General features: G+C 44.1%; 1 protein-coding gene across 1 annotated transcript in view; it reads right to left on the bottom strand.

The window, feature by feature from the left end:
- Window positions 1–17,394, bottom strand: part of SH3BP5 (SH3 domain binding protein 5) — a 42,585-nt gene extending 25,191 nt beyond the window's left edge. Inside the window, exons 1-3 of the mRNA NM_001030989.3 lie at window positions 17,254–17,394; window positions 16,209–16,271; window positions 7,667–7,795 (exon numbers count right to left, since the gene is read on the bottom strand). Of these exons, the coding sequence (NP_001026160.3) occupies window positions 7,667–7,795; window positions 16,209–16,271; window positions 17,254–17,334 (273 nt within the window). The 5' untranslated portion in view covers window positions 17,335–17,394. The remainder of the gene's footprint in view (window positions 1–7,666; window positions 7,796–16,208; window positions 16,272–17,253) is intronic.
- Between the last annotated feature and the right edge of the window lie 7,070 nt (window positions 17,395–24,464).

Genomic DNA, 24,464 nt, shown 5'->3' with positions numbered 1-24,464 from the left:
AAACCTGCCTGTCACTCTGACCTACTGTCCTGCATTAGAAGGGCTGATGGGAAGGCAAATGCTTTTGGGAGCTTTCCTTCACAGATCTCACCTTTGGAATAACCTTCCAAAACCCACCAGGCAGCATCTGCCACCTTGGCAGTTGGAAGGCACTGTTTGAGACTCCTGAATGCCACACTGCTCAACCAGAACACAACTCTAAGACTGAGGACTTGAAGTAAACAAATAACAGCACCGATACATCAGCTGGGCAAACTCCAACTGGCTGACCCAGGTTAAATCTCTCTGATCTCATTTCCCTGCTTCCTAGGCATATTCACAATTTTGGCCTGAAGGAAAAATGCAACAGAGCTATAAATGTAGTTGACATGTTTTAGGCCTTCAGGTGCACACACCAAGCACAGTGCCATCCAGCAGCAGTGAAACAATGATCCATAGATACCCAAATACAGGGCAGCTACTCGCAGGATTTCAATCACAATTGTGCAAGCACAGCATGAGAGCACAAAGCACTCCCACAAATCTGGAGTGTGGCAGAACACTTTCTTTGTTTAACCCAAAGTGCATCCTGCTTTAGTAATAAAGTTTACGAAATTCAGTGGGTTCTATCGTTCAAGCCCAGGAAATGACTCCTCTCCCTCAACAATAACAACAGTAATAAAATGACTGATGTCTGATCCCCTTGGCTTATTTCCTCTTCAGATGGGCACCCAGTCCCACAGCCAGCCACATCCCTGTGAAAAGATGAACATACTGTGAAAATGCCCTAGGGATCGAAGCAACGGGAACTACACGTTTCATAGGAGGGCTAATTTCATGACATGTTTCATAAAAAGAAAGCATATGTGGGGAAAAAGTTGGGGTTCAGGTCTAGAGCAGGTCCACAGGGAACAGAAAAGGAAAAAAGGATACATAAAAGTTTCTTGGACCATTGAGTACAACTCACAGCCTCCAGGCTTCATCCCTCAAGGTCTTACTTCTTACAGAGCCTCACATAAGATTTTTTTTCTCCTTACCACTTATTTACCGTGCTGAGATCCCTGACTACCCATACAGCAAGTTCCGTGCCTCCTTCTCCTCTGTAGCATCCCAGCCACAGCAATCCCCTATGGGTCTTCAACGTCAGGTTGGATGGGACTTCATTTAACCTGGTATACTGGGAGAAGTTCCTGCCAAAGGCAAGGGGTTTGGGACTAGGTGGTCTTTAGAGTCCCTTCTACCCAAACCATGCTGTGGTTCTCTTCTATCAGCTTAGGACAGAATATTGCAACTGACCAAAGGAGTAGCATTCACACAGAGTGCCTTCTGCTGGCTACAACAGCAGCAATACAGCTGGAAATGCTCTTAGAAGCCTTTACAGTTACTAGCTCTGTGTTAACAGCGATGTTCTCTTCGATGAAAAAGGCACTTCTGCACACACACCACTTTCTCTTACTGTTTGTTCATCTCAAACAGGGAGAGACCAGAACTGGAGGTCCATTAGCAGTAGCACTGCACAGAGCAGTGATAATGCAGTGCTACAGTCATAGAAAGCAGCCATGTGCTTTGGATGTTGGTTTTTTTCCCCTCAAATACTTGAAAGGATTTGTAGAAGGTTTGTCATAGTCACTTTTCAAGTCTCTGTATCCTTGCTCTGAAAATCTGAATCCACCACACAGAATTTTGGCTTCTAAACAGTTAACCAAAAACACTCCTTCAGCCAGGAAGGGTCAGTTGCTTGTCTCACTACAACTGTGCCAATAGTTTTGCTTTTTACAACTACTCCATGGCAAGCTGCCAAGCAAGAATTCAAGTTTGTCACAGTTCTGCTGACATTTTAATTTTTGCTTCTCAATTCCCCTTCTCTCCATCCTTTTTTTTTTTTTTTGCCAAGATAAGCTTATTAGATAACACGAACCAACCTTAACTCCTTGTTGTCTTAAATTCAAGCAACAGGTCTTTAGCCCAAAAAGTAGCCATAAGGGGTCTCTTTTCAACCCCCACCTCCAATACACCCATGCATAGCACACCTAGGATTCAGAGGGGATGACCATGACTGCTGTAGGATCTGGAACTGGGAGCTGTCACTTACACCCAGAGTTATCCCCTTGTTCACAGCCAAGCAAGCTGGCACTGTGATCCAATTAGCTCTCTTTCATTGAACAGATTTGGATGGGAAACTTGAATGCTGCAAGAAACACTAGAAAGACAACACTTTCCAATTCCTAATTAATTTTAAGGGTGTGATTGGCAGTTTTGAACCTCCAAGTTATGTTTACATAAAAAGCCTTTATCTCCAGAGATAAGCGAGTTACCATCTGTAGAACCATACTGCCTTCAGACATCTCAAGCTGAACACCTAGAAACTGAGATGCAATGGCCATTTTGGAAAGATTTGTTCATTTATAGGCACTGCAATCTTCTGCACTGAACAGCATTGGTATCATCAGCTGAGGAAGAGTCTTCCAACAAGGTAAGTGTGCTCTTACCTGCTTACACTCTTCCCACCTTCACGATCAAGTGGTTAAGTTACTCCTCAGCTCCTGTTCTGCAAGATTACAGCTGCTAATTCATTTTGGATTTAAGATTTGTACAATCACTCACTGCAGTATTAAGCTGACAACTGTTCAATGGCCAAGCAACCGAAGATGAGATGCCTACTCTCCCTCTGCATCCAAGGAAGAGGGATGTATTTTAGAAGGCTTTTCAAATGCAGCTCTCACCTCTGACTAGAGCCAGTAGGGGCCCAAGTAATTACCTCAGATAAGACTCTAAACCCTTCAGTAGGTACAGCTGATCAAGATGACGCCTATATACCCACCTTGGTCTACTGGTGTCCACTATGAACTTTTGATCCTACCATTCAAATCCAACCAAAATCATATTTGAAAGAGGAAATGATTGCTCAGTGGTAACTAGGTTCCCCGAGGTTTAGTGAAGACAGGTTGAATAGAGACTCAAGGTATGAGTATCTGAAAGCTCACCCTTAATAATTATTTACCCTCCCAGCTGACTTCTTCAAACCGATGTGTCAGTCCAGTATACTACAAGACAGAAAGGGTACTAGCAAAGCGAGGAGAAGATGCTAGACTACATACAAAGAGCTGCAGAGAGGAAGAAATCTGTCCCTGCTGTGCACAATCCATTTATCCATCCAAACTATTTAATTTTTGGTACCCCCAGCCTGCAGCGGGGAAGACAACATTGTACATGCTGATCCCAGGACATTTTTCCAAGCTTTCTGTGGTAGAAGAGTTTTGTTTGTTTGTTTGTTTGTTTTTAAGGAAGTATGCCAACAACATGAAAAGCAGAACTAGCTGTAAAGTAGAATGAGCGCAGGTGACCCAAGAGGGATGAACACACGTATATCCTTCAATATATTATTGCTCTCTGAACACTTGTTAGAGATGGATCCTTGGGTGAGAGAAACATACAGACATGACCTAGCACTGATATTTCACCTCTTTTTGTCTGAATCTGGTTTTCCAATGTCCTTTTTATAAAAGCTGAACAGGGCAGGGAGTATGAGGAATATCACTAAGCATAACCACATCCCTCCCAAACAGATTCAGTACTAAAGCTGAGCAAAGCATCCACACCTACTCCCATGTGAGCCAGTATGAGGGGACTAAAACATAACTTCTCACTTCTCAAACAGAGCTCAGTAACAGCAGATAAGGCTTGCTTAAAAGCAACACTCCCAAGGCTTTCATTCTGACTATGGTCACTAAAATACATGGATTTTCGTACTTACGGGGATGAGGGAATATGTTTTTTTATCAGATCTTTTTATCAGATCTTCCCCCCCGCCCCCCCATCAGAAGCAAAGCAGAAAAGTTCTCCTGTTTGGCTTGTCTCTGGGTTCACCAGTGATGACGTACTAACAGCAGTGTTTTAAAGGCACCTTTTACCCTATGACCCCAAAGTGCTTTCACTTCCCTTAATCCACTCAGCTTCGCAGCAGCCTGACAGCTCTGTTTCACATGGGATCTAAGGGAAAGATGAAGTAATTTCTCTAAGCCATACAGCAGTACAGAATTGATTCTGAACAGCCAGATGACTTATGCAATAGACCACACTTGCTTTTGCACAGCATCCTGTCCCAGAGCATGCTGGCACTGATGAAGTAACACTTCGCAAACCCTCACCCACTTCTTGGATACTATTGCATAGGAGTTTTGCAGTCCCAACCCTGCAAAATGCTAAGTCAACAGTGGCTTAGGACACTCCTTACCTCAGAGGCTCAGGACCCATGCTTTTGTTTATATTACTAATGTTTCCTGGTAATGCCCTCCTTCTTTCCCGTTACCATTGGGCAAAAAAAGTAATATTTTCAGACTAGTCACAGAGAAAAGCAGATTACTAAGCAAAAAAAAAAAAGTAATAAAGACATGGGGAAGAAAAGAAATTAAAAAGATTAGTCTTCCCAATGCCTAGAACCCAGACCACCCTCTGGATTAGGTGAACTTGAGATTGCTGCATTGTGATCATGGCTTGCACACATACATGAGCCCCAGTTATATGCCAAGGTTCTTCCATTGGACATGAGCATTATGGTGTAAGTCAAAGACAACAACATGAAAAAAAGAGAACATGCCAAACACATTAAAAAAAATCCTCACAGTAAAAACACATTAAAATCCAATTAAGCAACTAGTTTGAATCAAAATGCTCTACCCCCACTGTGAACACAAAAGGCCCACTGCAATACCAAACAAGGAACCACAACAAAGATATCTTTGCATGAGTGGCACAAAACCTGCAGGGTCAAGAGCATCATCTTACTTTGGCCTGCAGCCTCAGCAAAAGCTGAATATCAGTGCTTTGGTGTCAGTGGGCAGTATTCCGATTCCCCGTGTCACCACTTTGGAGGACAAAGCTCTCAAACACCAAGGCACCATTGTTCTGTTATAGCAAAGTTTCGCTCTAAAATAGACCGAGCTGAAATTCTCTTTGCATACAGCAAGATGCTACAGGACTCTTGCATAGGAGGATTCATTTGTTTTGAATTCACCATCTTCTGCCAACACAGGATTGCACAAGATGAGGATAAGGGTGAGGAGACAAAAGGATTCATGGTCCTAAAGCTTCACCACAGTGACTCGGGGACCTGTTTTTTGCTGACCCTACATCAGTGCCCTTGTCCCATTCTATTGCATTTTATCTTAGTAAGAATTATCTCCACGAGAGAATCATGCTGGTGCAATGTGAAAGCACACTCTTTCGTATGATTATATACAGCTTTTGTAAGATAACTTGCCCTAAAACTGGCATCTTAAACTCAAGTAACACTAGACAACTCCTACGCTTCTTCCAAGCTAGGTTTCTTTAATCACTCAGCTCCTTGTTTCCAGCAGACTTCAATTTATAGGTCATGTTTTTACGTCCCTTTGTAGAGAACAAGAATTTACGCTTCCCTTTCTCTTATGCACAGTCATGCCTTTTGTCACTTATTGTTTAATTAAGCTCTTTCAACCACTGAGAACCTTGTGCCTATGTTTTCAGTAGTGCGCTGGCTCCGGAATAGCTGAAAAGACAGAAGGTAGAAAAGAAACTTCATAAGCTCAATGTTTTTTCTAAACTCAAATGGGAAGAGAAAACTATTCCCACAGTTTCTTTAAAACTTTAGAAATCAAAGTGTAAAAGAAAGATGTTGGGCTGTCAACTAAATGCATTAATATTCTGGTACTTTCCCTTAGTTTCATATCCTATCCTGCTTTATACAGGAAATTTGTTCCCAATTAAACTGAAATTTCTCCGACTAAAAAAAGACTAGAAAACCTCTTTGGGCAGATGCCTTACTGACACCAATCTTTCCTACCTCCCATTTTCCAGATACATGCTCTGTTCACAACACTCACATTCCTCTACTCCTTAATATTTTGTATTTCAAGATGGATGCTAGACAAGGAGCCAAAAGATAACCAGAGACAACCTTCCAGCTTCATCTCCTGAACAAATACAGAGAGGAAGCTCTGTTGCATGACTCAGTACTGAACACAAAAAGGAGAAGAGTCAAATGAATGGTAAGAAGGGGAATCTCCACTAAAAAAAGAAAAGAAAAAAGGGTTATGCTGTCAAGTATTAAAGAATTAAAAGCTTCATGTAGCCTATTAGCAGATCTGAGATAAGTAGCACTTGAACCCAGCTAATGATAAAATGAATCTGGAGAAAAATACTGTGTTTCCTAACAAGCCCAATACAAAAGCAGCAACTTTGCAAATCTCAGGACTTCAAGCAGTGTGGGTTTTTTAGGGTTCTCACAGAGTACCTTTGAACAGTTATGATTGAATGGATTTTGGTTGCAGCAAAGACGTAGGATAAAGAAATTCCATTTCAGGACATAATCTGCTGCCAGCTTCAGGACAGAAGACAAAGTTCACTGCTCTCAGTGCGTGATGTTACAAACCTCAAAGTCACCTGAATTTTTGGTGCTGCAGAAGTACAGGTTTTCATCATTGACTTTTCCAAGGGTAACTGAAAATCCTCCTGTAACCTGAAATCCTATGCACTCTGAAGTTATTCTATGGCTGTTCATAGTAAGAGAAGTATGGGATTGCATTTCAGGCAAGGCCTTTTTATTTATTTATTGATATTAGGCACATTAGTTAGCACAAGATGAAGGAACTGACTGTTCATGTTATTTTGTTATTAACTTCCTCTCTTTCTCTAGGTCATGACTGGTTTACCTCTACCACACACCTCAGTCCCTGTGACTGGATTGCTTTCAGAGCAGCTACAGAGCAGACACTACACTTACTGTGTTCAGAAATTGAGTTTATGTATTAACTATGCTGTTTCTACTCTCAATGATTAAGTTTAATAATCCCTACACATCTCCACTCACTGAGACAACAGCTCAGCACCTGCAGAACTCATCACAGACGCCAAGCAGAAAGCACTCCCTAAGCCACCACATGCTCAATTCTCAGCTAATTCTCCTGTAAGGTGAAAAAGCTGCCTGACATCTCAAAAGATTTCTTGTTTTCCTTGCAGCCAGTGGGTCACATCCTTAGCTTCACTCCTCATCCTTTCCCACCTCAGCCACACACGGCCTTTTCAACAAAGAATAAAACACCAAAAACAATTTCTGGAGCCTATGAATAATAAAGTTAGCTTTGACACTTGGAGTGAGGCTGGTAAGGTGCACATGATCGTACAAAAAGCAAAGCTCAATTTCTACCAATACCTACAAATTTTAGACCTGCACTTAGCATGATCCTGTTTCAGCACAACCTCATCAGCACCAAACCCTGCAGGCCTCTCTAGGTTTGCCCACTTGAGCCTCTTCACCAGCAGCCTCGAGTTGCAGCCTTTTATCTGCTCAGCATTTTGCTTTAAGATGAAAAAGCAGACAGACACACAAGGCATATGCTGTGTTTTCAAACAATTACAACTGTCAAGAGGAAGGCTCTGAAAGGCCACTGGTAATGAGAGGAGAACAGCACTGGTCCTCTTGTTATTCATAGTTCTTGTCCGTTGTAGCTGCTCCTGGACTGAAGAACATGTGCAGCTGTGACTATGAAGAAGCAGCACACTTCGCCATTGCTCCACATGGCTGACATGCAATCCAAGACATAAACCAGTGTCAGCCGAGAGCATATGCTTATGATGTTATTAATAGCAGGGAAGTGACGCAGTCACTATGTGCTTTCTAGCATAAGCTTATAAGGTAGAAAGTTCTTACCTGCCTGGCCACCCTCCGAGCTTCCCAGTAAGGTTTAGAATCTTCTACAGCTTTCCCAATCTTCTTTACCAGTTCATCCAGTTTTACTGTTGCTTCAACCAGCACAGAGCGGAACTTCTGGCGTGCATCCTTCAAAATGTTGCAAAGAGGGAAAAAGGGAAGAAAAAAACTGAAGATTAGAGCTTTAAAATGTATGTCTGGTTTCCTACCTTCAGGTCGCTTTTCAGACCCACACACAAACAAACACATTCAAAACACTTTTGTCATTTGGAGTAAGCCAGAATTATTCAGTAGAGGTAAAAACGAGAACCTAGTACTGTGTTGTAATGCTAGGATCCTGGGCAGCAAATATTTGTCTTCCAGAGGCAGCTTTTATACAAAGCTTGCAATAGCTTGTGCTGGTTGCTGCCGCAGGACTTCTCAGAGAGGAAGAGCTAAGAAAATATCTGGGGGGGAGGCAAATAGCAATATAACCACTTCTGAGAGACAGCCAAGTAGCAAACATACCTCATCTGCTCCACTGCCTAACCATTCACAGTGGTTCAGGAGCACATATAGCATTGCAAAAATTCAAGTTTGTCCTCCGTAATGCTATAACACAATGGAAAGCACACCAATGATAATGGGGTAGCCAAGTCCTAGGCTGTAGCAAGTGAGGATTTGCTCAAATACAGCAGCCATAGACATAGAAACAGAGGGAAAAATCTGCTTACCCTCGTAAGGCCTCAAGTAGGCAGGCATCTTCAGCGAGATACCCTCACCTCCATTGCCAACCCTTAAATGAGGTCTGGGAAGGGGTGGATCCTGGCTGCACCCCTTCAGGTCACTCAGGTACATTGCATGCAGCTGAGCTTCCCTGGGCTGGCCCTCCCTTCCCACCAGGTGCTCAATCACTGCTTCAGGCTGTGACTTCACATTTCCACCACACTCCTCAAACTTTCCAGAGGACACTTGCCAGAAGGCTCCTGATCTTGCTTCACCAATTTTGATAGCTGGATATTTACTGGAGATTTTCAACACAATTTCTAGCATCCTACTCACTGCTTGTGCCTCTCCTTTCACTAACCAAGCTGAACTAGCAGGCAGGCCTAATCCCACAGCAAGCTAGCACTCAAACAGTACCAGCATCTCCTACACTTCAGCACATGTCCCACCCCAATAAGTGCTGTCAGTAGAGGCACCGTTTCATAGTGCAGATGAGGACAGATAGGATTTGCTTTCTGTAGGAGGAAGAATCAGACTCTTCCCACATGGCAGTGGTATATTTTCAAGTCAGCTCCTCTTTCTGTTTTATAAACACTTCAAGAGAGACAAAAAACTTCCAGGTCATTGAAGAAAGATCATCCATCATTAAAACCTGTCTTTTCAGATGAGGTTTGTACCACTTGCTACAGGCTTAACTTTCCATTTGATCGTTATTTGTTATATTTATGAGCCATAAATTTCAACTTCTTCCATATGAGAAGAGTAGCCCTCTCTGTGATTAGCTGAAGAGGTTACATTTTCTCTTTTTTTTCTGCTCCACTGAAACTTCCACACCGTTAAGCAGAGCAATCCTCATTTCAGTCTCAGTATCCAACCCAGACTCTAAATCAATGGCACTCTTGCAGAGAGATGCAAATATAGGCTGAGATCTGGCCCAGGGTTTAAAGAGTCTGAGAGGAAGGGCCATGTGAGCTACTGACAAGCCTTGTAATTCTAATTAGAGACCAGGATTTAGGCAGACTGCTGGAGGGACACGGTGATAAATCAGGAAGCAGCTGGCCTGAAGATGTACTCTAATTCAGGAGGGTTTCATCATTACTGCTGAGGATTTCTAGAATGCACAACTGTTTATTCATTGAAAGAATTAATATACATTGGAGCCCACGACTACGCTCACAGAAGTGGAAAAACCTGCAACAGTACATTAGTTTCACAGAAAAGGAAACATACTTGAGTGAAAGCTGATTTGGTTCCTTTTCAGGGTTATTTAAAACCTTAAACAGCATCAGTTTTTTTTTTCTGGTGCAAAAAATCTTCCTTTTTTTAAAGGTGCTCCAATTTATTCTAAGGAAATATTTACACGGGTAGCAGAGCCAAAACAGAGACTTATTATTGTAAAAACTTGAATCCAGTCAATAATCCAAGGATGAAGCGATAGGATGAAGCGTATCATTCAAACAATATGTACAGAGTCAATGAGTTCCTCAGTGAGAAGAGGTTGAATGCTTCCAATTAAAGTACCGGGCGATACAGAGTTTGCTGTTTCAAATGAATTTTGCAAGAAACTGTAATAAGACAGTAAGCACGATGACTATATTGGAGAAAAACATGAAGTACTGCAGCACATTGAACAAAAAGTCGTTTTCCTACGAATGCAGCAATAAAATTAAAAAAAAAATTCATTTCTAAATGAGTGCACCTGAAGGTTTGGTTTTCAGCTGGTGCAAGTTGTGTATCTGCATACCACGTATGGAAAATGAAGAAAGGAGAAACAAATATAAACGCATCAAGTTGAAAAAAAAATAAGCAGCCCTTATGCAGCACGTCATCAAAAAATTCAGTTCCCATGTCAGTAAGATAAGCACTTGGAACAAAGACATCTGACAACAGCAACTTCATATTATCACTAGCAAATCTGTGCTTAGAGACCTATCCCAAATATACTCACGTAACTATCACATATATACTTATCCATCGGGAAAAGAGCAAAACCAAACGAAAAAATACCAAGGATAGTGCAGCTTCTGGATCCACGAACCTCTCACCAATGCATACAAATTACTATACTGTAACTTATCCTCTAAGTGGCACCTGAGGCACCCAGGACTTGTAAACCTTTAAGCACTTCTGCACCAGGCACCTGCTTTTATTGTCGTGAAGCTCTAGTTCTATAAGAGCAAATAGGTCCCATGTTACACACCTACAACTGCCACGTGAACTCCTCACACATCTCAGTGCATTCACCCTTGCCAGCCTACTTAGTCCACACCAGTTCAGCTCTCGGGGTCTTGATGACTGCAGGCTCCCACTGGGAACCATGGCTCCATCTCCTACGAGCAGGGCACAGCTCCCCTGAAACACATGGCTACACTCAGTGTGCTGGCAGGACATCTGTAGATGTCAGCAGCCACAGGAGAGCAGAAAACATCCCTGGCAGGCACCCCAGAGAAGTTTAAATAAGAAATACAGCCATAGCAGCTGGTTTCACTCTTCATGTGAAGGGCCATAAGCACCCCAGACAGGGAAGCTGTAGTGCCCCATCCCTGGAGGTGCTCAAGGCCAGGTTGGATGTGGCCCTGGGCAGCCTGAGCTGGTGGGTGGCAGCCCTGCCCATGGCAGCGGGTTGGTGCTGGGTGGGCTTTAAGGTCCCTTCCAACCTAAGCCATTCCATGGTTCTATAAACACTCACTCCAAAAATGTACCAGCTCACCACCAGCATGGTGATGCAGTTTCCCCACGGTTCCAAGCATTGGTGAAGCCTTCCCAGCCACGCTAGGCAGACACCACGCCATCCTCGCGTTGCTCATCGAGTCCCACAGTGTGATAATCACCCTGTGAGTGTTACTACTGAACTGCCAGACTTGCTACGCTCAGACCTTCGCCCAGCACCACAGATACTGGAAAAAGAAAACTCCTGCAATTCCCTGCCATTAGCAGAACCAAGACGGCACAGCATATGTTGTGCAGCTTTTCTAGCACAATCCTCAGCTTCTGTACTTCAGTTCCTTGAAAGGGGATGGCTTCCGAGCACAAAGACCAGTTGGCACAGGAAGCAAGAGACAGCTTAGGTACAAATCCTGTGAATCAGCCACACCGTTTCTGGGGGTTCTTGGGAAAAGAAATAATCATGGGTTTGTTTTTTCACCATCGTATGGGATACGTATACAAACCAGGTAAAGTGTTAACTGAAGCAATACAGCTGACAAAAGGCATCTCAAACACCAAGCAGTATTTCAAAAGCACATTTTCCTCCTCTTTTTTCTCAGAATCTTCTGTGATCACTTTTACAAAAAACATGGCACCAACTTAGCACATAGGCAACATTAAAAGCCAATTGGCAAACTACTGCTCCCAATGCCTTCTTCCTTCACAGTTGCTCCCATGAGAAAAAGAGAAACCCTTCCAAAGCTGGCCCAAGCTGATTAAGACACTTTACCCTCCACACCTGTTGCAAAATGCAAAAAAAGCAGTCCTCAAACCTTCCACTGAAGTTAGAGCCTTCCTAACTAGACTCTCACTCCATAGGTGGTTGCCACACGCTCCAGCAGGCGCAGCACTTGGTGCATCAGGTTAACAGCAGCAAGTTACTTTTCAGCATCTCTTACTAGGCCTGCTCGAGCTCCACTTCTGTCAGCTTTCCTCCTGCAAATCCTTAGCACTTTTCTCCCACGTGATAGATATCCCAAGCACGGCTTTAGGGGGCATGCCAGACCTCTACACCCATCAATGCTTTCATTGCAAAATGTGGAAAGACATGAAGTTTTGCACTTAACCTGCACCTGCTGGAGAATACAGCATGCTCATTTTTCCTTTCTGATGAGCTGGTATTAGAAGCCAGATGACAGACAAATCACTATTTCAGCCCATCAAAAGAAGCATGTCTTCTCAAACAATCTTCTCCTTAAAATGAACCTAGCACATCGACTGCATGTGAAGCATCTTAGTACCAAGCACATCTTTATTTCATTTACAAAGGCTGCCCTATCCTGACAGTTTGGTGTGCAGAACCTCTGACAACCCATTAAACCAGACTGGAGGTTCATGGGCAATGAGGATTCTTCAGAGACAAGCTTTGTGCTTTCAGGAGGGAGGCAGCATTCCTCCCTGCCTCCCTCTGTCACAGAGTTACAGTGGGGTCAGGACCAGCAACGTGCAGGGGTGGGAGCTGTTATGCTGTCCCATTGCACACACAGCAGATGCAGGCGGGCATGTACTCAGAAAACTATCACTAGGAGTAAAGGAAGAAGCCCTTCCTTACTCATCCACAGACAAAAGCAGAAGGCAAAACAACTACTGTTTCCATTTCCTACGGAAACAAGCAGATAATACAGACAGGGAAAGAGCTCTTAGTGCTGGACAAATCCATCACACATGTATATCACGCTCCCAAAGACAGAGGAAGAAGGGCCACTAAGCTGCTGCTCCTCCCTCTGATGAGCACTCTCTGCCAGGATGCTGGAAAACACTGCATGGGGTGGCTGATGGCCCTAAGGTTAAATCTCCCCAGCCCACTCAAGCATGCACAGAACGAGATTCCTGATGCTGACAGGCCTGACGTGGTCAAAATGTGAAGACTCAGCCCCATAAACCAAGTATTTTAAGGGGGAAGTGGAAGGGACAGCCCTTCCCCTTTTGCAAGGAGTTCCCATGCTGACAGGGCTCTCAAGTGAGAGCACCACGGCAGACACAACCCTTTCCTGTGACTCTGTTCAACCCAGAGTAACCTGGGTTATGCAAAATGCAGGACTAAATGCAGGACAAATGCAGGACTAAAAGGAGCACAAAGCCCCGCAGATCAGGACTCAAGCATACAAGAAGGATCCTAAACAAGTCCCACTTAAATAAACATGGCTGGAAGTAGCACTGCTTAGCTCTAGTTTTTGTGTGCAGTCATTGTCCCTTAACAAACACTAGCAGGCTTGAAGTTCCAGCAACACAAAAGCTCTAACAAAAACCACACTGGGATTGCTGGGATTCCAGTGGTAATTTTAATGGTACGTGCTACATTTTTCCCCCTGCAATGCTGCCAGAGGTTCCCTCAATAGATCTGCTGTGGCTGAACTGTACTTCTAGGAGGTGGTCAACAATACGTAGGGGTTAGACGGACAGGCATGTCGTGCCCATTTGCTAAGTGCATTTCCAGCTCCTGATGCAAGTTCCCATGCAGACGTGTTTTCAGTAAACAGGAAAAATACTGAAATAGCAAGGTGCCGCTCTAACTTGTATTTGGTCAAAACCTGCTTCTATCTCCACTGCAAGATGTTTCCGACACTTCTTCAGAGAGGCTTCCAACACCAGCAGGGACAGGGGGAAAGCCAAGCGTTCAATCCTCTGGAGGGCCTTTATCATCCCTTTGTTGTGTCAGTAACGCTCAGTGTTGCACTTAGTAGAGTGGCTTGACGGGTTTTAAATGAAGCCAATCAAAGATTCATTAACAGGCAATACATTAAGGGAACACAACTACAAGGCACTCAGTGTCCTCCTGAACAGGCTGTGAGCACCGTGAGGTCAGGCTATTCCTTCAGGTTTTAGTGGGATAGGCCAAAAGAGCAAAAAATGAGTGATTATACCAACTAAAAGAATAGATTTAGCCAAGATCAACATTTCTCAAGTCACGCCACGCACGTAAAATCACACCTCTCACAGGGTGATTTGGGAGCAGATTTTTGTTTTTCATTTGCATTTGCTTTAAGAAGGTAGGCTGGTCAACTTTAAACAGGATCCCCCATTTTGCCACCTCTGTGAGCAGCCAACTGCAATATCTTTGACATCATTAAAACACTGATACGCCTGTGGCTGCACTGTCAGAGTGCAATGTCACAATCCTAGAAGCATTTACTGATGTTAGCCCCAGAACATTTCTATTGGGTAAACACGACCATTTTGCAGATGTAGACCTGAGGCACAGCGAGAACGAAAGCATGGGATTTACAAACACATAACGCCTACAGCATTTTTCCTGTTACTGGGATCTGGAAGGAGCCGGCACGCACAGCAATCCAGCTGGAGAGGCTGTGCAAAGCTGCAGGAAGTCCAAAGCAGAGTCAGAATTCAGATGCCACAAGGTTACTCTTCCTGCTTATTAGAGAGTACTTCAAGTCACGAAAACATGAGGGGTTTTTTCCTGAACTTCCTTCAAAGAAATGTACCTTCCCTTCAAACCCTCCATTTGCTTTTTCAGATCATCCAAGAAATATTCAACAGTGGGAACGAACAGACCACAAAGTAATACCATGAGATGCCCTGTATCAGCTTCCTCTAACATAAACAGCCTAATGATACTGTGTTCCCATTAACGTCAACGATAATAAAGTCAACTACTACATTATTTGCTCCGTATTTTCAGTAACGGAAGAACAGGATAAATATAACTCCATTGTTTGGAGGGGGGAAAAAAAAAAGCACATCATCTAATGAACCATCTTGCAACAGCACAAACAAAAAATGAGCAACACGAGGGGCAAGCAGCTAGTCAGTCAAAACTTCAAAGGCAAATTCAGTATGGCTCTCCCAAAAGAGAGAACTGGGATCGCTGCTTTAAAGACTCAACTCCTCCTTCCTAACTGTGGATTTATCCTATGAGAGAGCTTGGCCAAGCAGCCTTTTCTGTCTGCAGTATAAGAGCAAGGATCTATATTTTGCAAAAAATAAAAATAAAACCAGAAATAACAGTCCTCTAAAAATGTCTCAAGTCCATTTAAATTGCATCTACCAACAGCTACACACACACACGTAGTAGTACATGTGTGTATGTACATATACACACACACACACACACATATAGTACTGCTCCAAAGGGGAGTTGGAATGCATTTAATTGGTACTGTTGCACCTAAACAGATCAACTAGCACACTGCTTTATTAAGTTCACTCTAAGAATTCAAATGAACCTAGTGACACAGAGCGCTTTTCACAGCTGAAATATAGTTTAATTTTGCATAACAAATAGTCCTCAGTTCCACCAAGTTTATTTGCCAATAAATTCATGATCTACATGCCAGAAACAGAAAACAGAGTCAAGAGAAGAAAACTGCCACACAACAAGCTCAGGGATCGCTGCATCCTGTCCAGCTGAATGGAACAGCTGAATGTGGTATTCAAAATACTGTTATCAGAATTATTTAGGATCTAAAGTAGAACATTGTGCCAGCTTTCCTCTAACAATATTTTCACCCCCACACTTACACAGGTTTTATCGTTTGTTTTGCAGATAACAAAAGAAAACTTAGATGCACAAGTGGGCCAATGAATTCTGAGTCAGTATTAAGATCCACGGTGCTGAGCCTTCCAGAAGAATGGCTGAACAGCTGAAACTCAAATCAACCGCTCCAGAACATACTACTGGATTTTTAAACAGCCTAGAACACCCCATTTCTCCCTGAGTAGGAAGTCTTTTCCTTCAGTTCTTCAACTTTCCGTCATTATTTTTTGAGTAAGGGAAATAATGGTGAAAACAAAATGACCAGCTTAAAGAAATAAATACAAACGAGGAGATCTTGGCAGGCATTTTTATACCAAAGATCTTTTAACCGAACAAACTTTCACTGCTGACAATCACAAGAACCCAAACCCAAGGGAGCCACTTGTGAAAACAGAACTTGTCTTAGTTTAGTTTCAAAACCTAAAAATAGGGTTTGGCAGCGGGGGAGGCTGGCTGTTCCACTTAGGGCTTTCACTCCGTCAGCATCACTCACACCTTTCAAAATTATCACCGGTTCCTTGCTGCCAAATAACCACTTGGGATAACCATTCAGGAGGCAACCTGTTCAAAAGCCTCCTTCTGTTGCTTACAAAACCCAACGCACACAGATTGAAAACGCAAGGATGAATTCCCTACCTCCAGTTCCGTCTCCCTCCGATTGATTACATCTGTAGATTGATTCAGCTTTTCCAGCTCCCCCTGAAAAGAAAGAAAGAAAACGTTGAATGCGTATGAAGAAATCTGGGGGATATGTCTCTGAGAACGGTTGTTTAGCATCCCCACAGAAAGCTCACAAGGGCTGCGGCTTACATACTTAATGAAAACAGGAAAACCTGAGACACTTGGAACAACTTCGCCACTGCTCTTCTATTCTGCAAGAAAAATAATCACAGCAGCTCTACTGCTTTATTTTAAGGCGGCACGTTTCCTGGCCTGGCCTATTCCTCACAATTAGAAATAAACATCGAGTGCAATAATTTCTGTCCCGTTCATCTAGGGAGCCAGCAACTGCTACCTTGCACAGACACCCCCAAATATATTAGCATCACATCAGTCCGATCACAGGAGGGAGATGCAGCAGAAGAAATACACGGAAAGCATTGTGCTCTGGATTTTGGCAAGCCTCTCCATAATACAACCAGCCAGCGGGACAGAGGACGATGTTTATTAAGCCTGCCTTCGAGACAACGTTCTGATCTCTTAACAGCAAAAGCAAAGGTGTTAAACCCTCTGAATAAATACGTACTAGAGGTAAAACTAGAGGAGCCCTCCCCCACTCCGCGGGGGCTCCTCACGGCCAGCGGCGACGAACCGCGGCCCCGGACCCAAAAACACACGCCGTGCCCGCAGCAGGCAGCAGGTCACGGCTCGGTTCGGGGGAGTAAATATCCATCTGTAGAAACGTGACAGGATAAAAAGCCTTCCGAACGGCACTGACACAGGGGAAACGCCAGCTGCCATTACAGCTCCTTCTAAACAAAAATTAGAACAGCACGCCATCTCCTCCCCCACCCCGTTCCCATCCCCGCATTTCGGGGTGCCGGCCCCGCTCCGCAGCCAAGGTCACGGCCGACAGCAGCCGGGGAGGGGTCCGCGCACCGACAAAGAGCAGCCCCGGGCCGCTCGTGAAGAGCGCCGTCCGTTCCCGCGCGCGGGGTGGGCGCGGCCGGAGGTCCCTCACCTGAATGCGGGGGTCCACCTCCTCCTCCTCGGGCCGCGGGGCCTCCTCAGCAGCACGGCCGCGCCTGCCCCCCGGCTCCATGGCGGCTCCCGCCCGCCGCTGCCCGCTCCGCTCCAGCTGCCGCTCAGCGGCCACCTCGGCGCGGCCCCGCCTCCGGGGAAACCCCTCCCTGCCCGCGGCCCCCCCCAGCCCTTTGTGCCTGGAGGAGGAAGGGAGAGCGAAATTTCCCCGTTCTTCCCTTTCCCTTTCTTTTTTTGTCCTTTTTTTTTTTTTTTTTTTTCCTCTTTTGTCGTTCCTCCCTGCCCCGCCGGGCACAGCAGGCCCACGCACGTCCACTGCACGGAGCCGAGATGAGCGATTTTCAGGTGCTGGGGAAAAGCCGACCACACCTTGCACCCCTCCTTTTGCCCCCTTCTTTTATTTCTCTCCTCTTCCTGCAGGCTCTGCTGGTGAGCTTCCAACAAATGACAACCAGATTCCTATCGTGTGGCAGCTGAGCAAGCAACTGTTGTACCGACTGGGTGCTTCAGGACAGGCATCCTGAAGACACGTCCTTGTGTTGCCCACACAAAGCAGCCCCTTGCAGAAGCACTGGGCCCCAGCAGCTCCTCCTCAAGCTTTCCTCAGGCCCAGCTGAGATCCCTTCTTGGGGAAATGCTGTTTTAAACACGAGCCTTCTCTTCCCTTCTCAAAGCAAACCTGTACAGAGATTACCAGTCCTCCCTCCATTTGGGTGGATGACAACTCAGATCAGTGGGGAACATGTCTCTGCCTTAAAAGTATCGCTTCTTAATTTAACCCAATTTCTATTGCTCTCAGATACATGGTCTGATTTGAGGGTGGTTATCTGCAGAGCTAGGAGTTGGATTAGATGACCCTTATGGGTCCTTTCCAACTTGGGATATTCTATGATTATGTGATTCTAGAAGTTTCTCCAAAGACAACAACAACAAAAATTTAATAAATAAATTGTTCTTATTCTTGTTGACAGTGCCACCTTTGAGAGATGAAAAATTAAAACAAAATAAAAAATCAGCAAAGCACAAGAGGATAAAAATTCATGTTCCTAAGGTGACAAGGGAGGGGGGGGATGGAGTATTCAAGCTCTTCCAAATAATCTAAAGCCTGAGAGATGGGATGCCGCCCAGACTGGTTTGAGCAGTGGGCCCAGGTGATTGAGGTTCAACAAACCTGAGTCTTGCACCTGGGTCGTGGCAAACCCCACTATGAATGCAAGCTGGTGGATGTAAGGATAGAGCACAGCTCTCCCAGAAAGGACCTGGGGTTACTGGTGGATGGGAAGCTGGACATGGGCCAACAGTGTGCCCTCACAGCCCAGAAAGCCAACTGTGTACTGGACTAAAGCATGGACAGCAGGGCAAGGAAGGTGATCTTGCCCCACTGCTTTGCACTGGTGAGGCCTCACCTGGAGTACTGTGTCCAGATGTGGAGTCCTCAGTACAGGAGAGATGTGGACCTGTTGGAGTGCATCCAGAGGAGGGTCACAAAGAAGATCCCAGGGATGGAACACCTCCCCAGTGAGGACAGGCTGAGAGAGCTGGGGCTGTACAGCCTGGAGAAGAAAAGGCTCTGGGGAGACCTGAGAGTGGCCATTTGGTATCTAAAGGGGCCTGTAAGAACTAAGGGGATAGGCTCTTTAACACAGTCTGTTGTGATAGGACAAAGGGGAAATGGTTTCAAACTCAAAGAGTGGAGATTTAGACTGGATGTAAGGAAGTTTTTCACAATAAGGGTGGTGAGGCACAGGTTGCCCAGAGTGGTGGATACGCCATCCCTGATGACGTTCAAGGTCAGGCTGGACAGGGTTGATATTGCTGTAGGTTTCTCTGCTCATTGCAGGAGAGTTAGACTAGATGACTTTCAAGGGTCCCTTCTGGCTCAAATGATTCTTTGATTCTGTGTTTCTATGCAAGCAACTGAAAAAAAAAAATAATATGGGGAGGAAGAAGAGAGTGGCACAAATGTTTGAAAAGCATATAAACATGCAAAGTGACACCATCAAGCCAAAATAATCAAGGAACAGAGGAGGTGTTGCAAAAACGCAGATGGGCTGTTCACATCTTCATTTCTCACAGCAGAAGAAAACATGTAAAGAAAAAGAAAACATCACCAGACCCAAGTGGTTTGTTTTTACCGATTGCCATTAAGGGAATTCAATGTGTACAAACAATGAAGAGCTCCAGAGTCCTGGGGTCTCTCGTGTGGCTCATGTGGTTCAACATCCAAAGCTCTAGTCATCCTAAAAACCACAAAGCAGCTTATGGAAGGGTTAATGCTGGCAATCCTACTGTGGAGAACACAGCTGTGTAGAACAGCTAAGGTAGCTTTGTCCCATTTCTCCAAGACCCGGGTGGTCTGACCCATCACACAAAAAGCACTGCTTGCTACTTGGGGTACCAAAACGTTCCTACATGGACTGTGCTCTTCCCAAGAGACTTATCATGTCTGAACAAGGCCCCCTTTCTTCCACTGCCGCTGTGACAGCCCCAGAGATTATCAGAACTCAAATAAAATCAAGCCAAATCCATCAATCTGCCACCATCGTGTTAGAGCAAGCTGTTTCTCTCCTCATTTGTGCTTGGAGTTAGTGTACTGGGAGAGCTGCCCACACAGCTTGGCTCCGTGCAAGAGATGGTACGAATGCACAGTCCCTTTCCCTGTGGCTCCGAAAGCTCACACGCAGCCCCAAGTCTGCTGAGATCAGTTTGTATCAAGGCAGTGCATCAGGGAGTTTTATTTTCCAAAAATTGCTGAAGAATGCACAGGTGACAAGTTTGACATCACTAAGGCATAAACAGAAAAGTGGTCTTGAGGGTGAGGTTTGAAGAGAAAGGGAGACCACTCAGAACGCCTGAATATCAATAAAAGACTTAAGAATATTATTTGCACTGTCAGATTTCTCTGTTCCCCGTGAATTAGTCTTGACTGAAACCGCTGTCACATGCAATGGGCAGAGAGCCCCAGGAGAGTGTGAGCAGCCCTCCTGCACAGCATGTAGGCAGGGCCCATGCTCTGCTTACACCAATACGGCACAAGACATCAATGGCAGATGATGGCATTTGGGTATTGCTTTCACAAAGTCATGAGTCATCTCATCCTAGCGAATCTCCTACATGATGTGTCAAATGTAAGAAACTTCCCCCCAAAAAAGACAGCCAGTCATGCTGACCTTCTCACTTCCCCCACCAGCCCACATGCACAAAGGCAGCTGAGTAAAGCCTGCATGGGGTTTGACCGAGGCAGCCTGCGCACTTTCTCCTACATCAATATTTCAAGCCCTGGTCTGAAGCACTGTGTTCGACTATCAAGTCAGGTTCAGGCAGGAAGGAACAGGGCTCTCTTTCACTGATGGCATTCCAGAGCGGCCACAGCCAGGGATTAGCACCAAATGATGGGGCCCAGATGTGGCTCAACACTAGTTACTCCGGAGGTGGTACAGCTCATCTGAAAAGCACCAGTACGGCGAGAGTCACGGTCCAACTCACTTTAACAACTGCTTTAATCACACCAGGCAATGCCTCTGTGTTGTGCAATGTGACAGCTGCTGTTTGGGGTACAATCTTTATCATTAATGCCAGATGTGGAGCACAGAAACCTCTGGACAAGGGTAGCGCTCTGTCCAAGCAGCAATCTTACCTTCAGGGAAAGCTGCTAGATAACCCCATTTTTTGGTCCCACAGAAATCCTGCATCAGTTGGCAGGGAAAAGAGGGAAACTTCAGCAAAGGAGAAGTACAGAGTGAATTTTCTCCCTTGTTCTGGAGGATGTTTCGTAGACTAGGCATTACATTGTCTGATTAGACATTGGGGAAATAGAAATTGCATTTTAAATAAAATCAGCTGGGAGGAAGTATGTGTCAGTGAGGGACCACTTGGGAAACATACTAATGACTGTAGTTAATTTAACAGGGAAAAAAAACATCCAAGTGAATGGATAACGCAATTCTACGTATGTCTGATGATGGTACATTTCGAATGGATTGCAAGGAAGGGTTGGGTTGGGCTGTTTTGTTGTTTTGATGTGTGGTGTTTTTCAAGTCTATCTCTCATTCAAATTTGTGCTTATACTGTCCTCAAAGCTTGCTTCTGCCCAAGCACTAGAGGGAAGAGTTTAAAATACAAATCAAAGCTGCATCTCCTTCTTTAGAAGCAAGTTTTCCTATCTCCTTTTTGAACACTGATAACATACTGAGCAGAGTTCAGGACTAATTGGCACATATCTGATTACTGAAGACACATCCGTGGTTCCTGGAAAACCCCATGGAGAAAATTGACTGAGACACTGCCTTGCTTACAGAATATTGCCTCTCTTTCCTCAAGGGGATCGGAAAAATGGTTCTGCTCTGAAAATTCTTCAGCTTTTGTTGATTATGATGCCAGAGGCTAATTTCCCATTGGTCTCAAATATTGAAGTGCTATTGCAATTGAAGTAAATTACCATCAAATAAACGCAGAAGTATAAACAGTCCAATTCTAACAAAGTACGTAAAACTTGGCTCTCAAAATTCACTTTTGGGCATAAAATCCTCTAAGTAATTGCTATAACTGAATTAATCCTGAAGACTGCTTTACTAATTTTACACGCTAACTTTGACAACATTACACCATGTATTAGTTTAGCCCAGAGAGTTCTCATGTAAAACAAAGTCACCATCTCTCTCTTCTAAACTGCAGCAAAGACACTGCTCTACCAGCATTCAAGCCCCATATGCTTTGCTACTTCTGAGAAGTATATTGTGCATGTTGGAAACATTTTTAAGCACTAAGTAGGATCTCGCCCACAATCCCAGTACATTTAAAGATCTGGTCCTCCAAGACTTAAATCTTACTGATAGGAGGCTAAGCCCATGCTTTATATTTGAAGATACCGGCTGCATTTACTGAAGGTTTTAATACTCTATGTATCCAAGGAATTTAAACGCTTCAGAAGTGGTCAGAATCAAACTACCTCTGGCTTTTTCTCCATCAAATTATCACAGTTCTATATTTCCAGTGTTTGCAGCATGATCTCACTCTGCATGTTAGGAAGCACTAAAAAAAATCAAGCATTCTTTTTTACAGCAGCATGTTATGATTCTATCACCTTATGAACTTGCACACAAACAGTGAACACAAAGATCCATTAATGGGGCTTGAGCATCTATGGTACTAAATAAATGTGCTATTCCACCTACGAGGAATGTATTTAAAGAAAATGCTACATCCCAAAATACCATTTAGTTCACTTTTTTAACAAGCGTCACTTAAGGACGAACAAAAATACCCTCTAGTCTTTCAAGGCTACAAAGAAGGGAGGCTTATTTAAAGAGGTACAGTCTACTTTCTAGCCTTGCTTAGCCTAGAAGCTTTCAAAAAAAGGCTAAATATATGTTAGCATAATTACCTCCTTGGTCAATTTATACTGGATATACCTTTGTATCCCATTAGCTACTTTTCTAATTATCATGAAACCTGATCTGGATGATGCGTTATACAGACAGTGTAAATATGTATTTATATAAAATTTGCATAAGCGTTGCTAAATATACAGTACATGACTAATAGCTCGATGGATGCTTGCTGCTGTTTCATAGAGAAAGAACCACCACCACCACAGGGCTTTCTTCTCACCCAGCCTGTCCATGGCAGGGCGGGTGATGTGGAATTTCCCACTGGAAACCACCATCATGACAACATTTTGTCTCCAGAGATGAAAAGGAGGCCCACTGCCCATCTGCACAAAGTGTGCTGCTTTTGCAGATTTAGGAAATAGCACAGTAACATGAGACACTCTTATTTGTATCTGGTGCTGAATGATAAGGAAAATCCCCTCTACAGTGCTTGATGCTTTAACAAGGGAAACTCTACACTGCATTCTTTTCAGTTGAACATATTCCCTGCCCTGCCTTCTGCTATTCTCGATAAGTAGTCTCCCATCAGTTTCAATGGGGACAGATCAAGTGCAAAGGTGTAAATTTATATGTAGAATAAGACCTTAGACAAGAGGTGTCTTGTGAGAGCCAACATGAGATGCAAGAGCCATTCTCCTCAACCCAGCCCAATAACCTGGTAATGTTTCTTCAGTGAGCCAGATAAAACATTGCTATTCAGTACAAAAACACGCACCTCATCTTTTATTTTTTGTTCTTAAACGTATACACAAACCACATTTAAAACACTGATTTAAAGAATAACCTATACTGCCCAAACAACATTAGCCACATTCAAGAATGTATTTCATTTTTCCAGTCCTTTGTTCAGACTGATTACATATTTGTTCCTACTGAACTATATTAGTAGGTACATCACTAGTAGATTTAAAGGATAAAATTCCCTCACTGGGAATTGCCACCAGCTCACACTGCTCGTGATACTGAATGTAACACTGACAGATTAATACAGAAATCCCTGCAATGTGGTAGTATGAAAATGCAAGGGCAAACATAAAATGCTAAGTAGGAAAGATCAGCAGGTCAGGTTCTGCATATTCACATGGCTAGTGTATGTCAGTGAGAGGCACAAATGCTTGCTGACAGTTTTGTCAACCCTGCCTTTACATGGGATGGCTGCTTCATGCGCTCAGCACAGAGTAGTCTTCCAGCTCAGCAGTAAGCTTTCATTCAAGCATCAGCTATCCAGGGAAGCTTTTTCTTTGTTTTTCTTTACAAATCCCACATCTTTGTGGTGCTAATTGTTTAAATATAGGGAAGCAACAGATATATTTCAAGTACAAGATGGCCCAGATAACCACAGAAATATTGAAAATAAACTTTCAAACAGGGAGCCAAGTAGCCCAGATAGCTACAGTACAGAAGGGCAGAGAGACTTGGGACCTCGTTATTGTCACAGCCAACTGATAAGCAAAAAGAGAAGGAAGAAACCAGGGTTTGTCTATAGAAATAAAAGTCAGGGACTGGCAACCAAACGGGGGAACTCCTGCTTCTGAGTTGTGGGAAAGGGCTGGCAGCCCAGAGGAAAGCAACTGGGCAGCCTGAGGGTGAGCACAGCCCTTCCACAGCCAAGCCCAATTAACAAGATATCAAGAGGTCTTTGCACAGTCTCTTTGCTTCCTAACCCAATTGGGCTGACTGATGAGCAGTGATAGGAGAAATAAGAAATGTTTTTCCTACCCTCCTCTTTAGCATTCTTCATAGACTCGTTATAGCCTAACTTCATGAAGTTTCTGGATGCAGAAACCCTTATCAGTGTAAC

Source organism: Gallus gallus, chromosome 2 (assembly GCF_016699485.2).
Source record: "Gallus gallus isolate bGalGal1 chromosome 2, bGalGal1.mat.broiler.GRCg7b, whole genome shotgun sequence".
NCBI classification, from domain to species: Eukaryota; Metazoa; Chordata; class Aves; order Galliformes; family Phasianidae; genus Gallus; species Gallus gallus.
The sequence above is the reverse complement of the archived record's forward strand: the minus strand, read 5'-3'. Positions and strand labels throughout refer to the sequence as shown.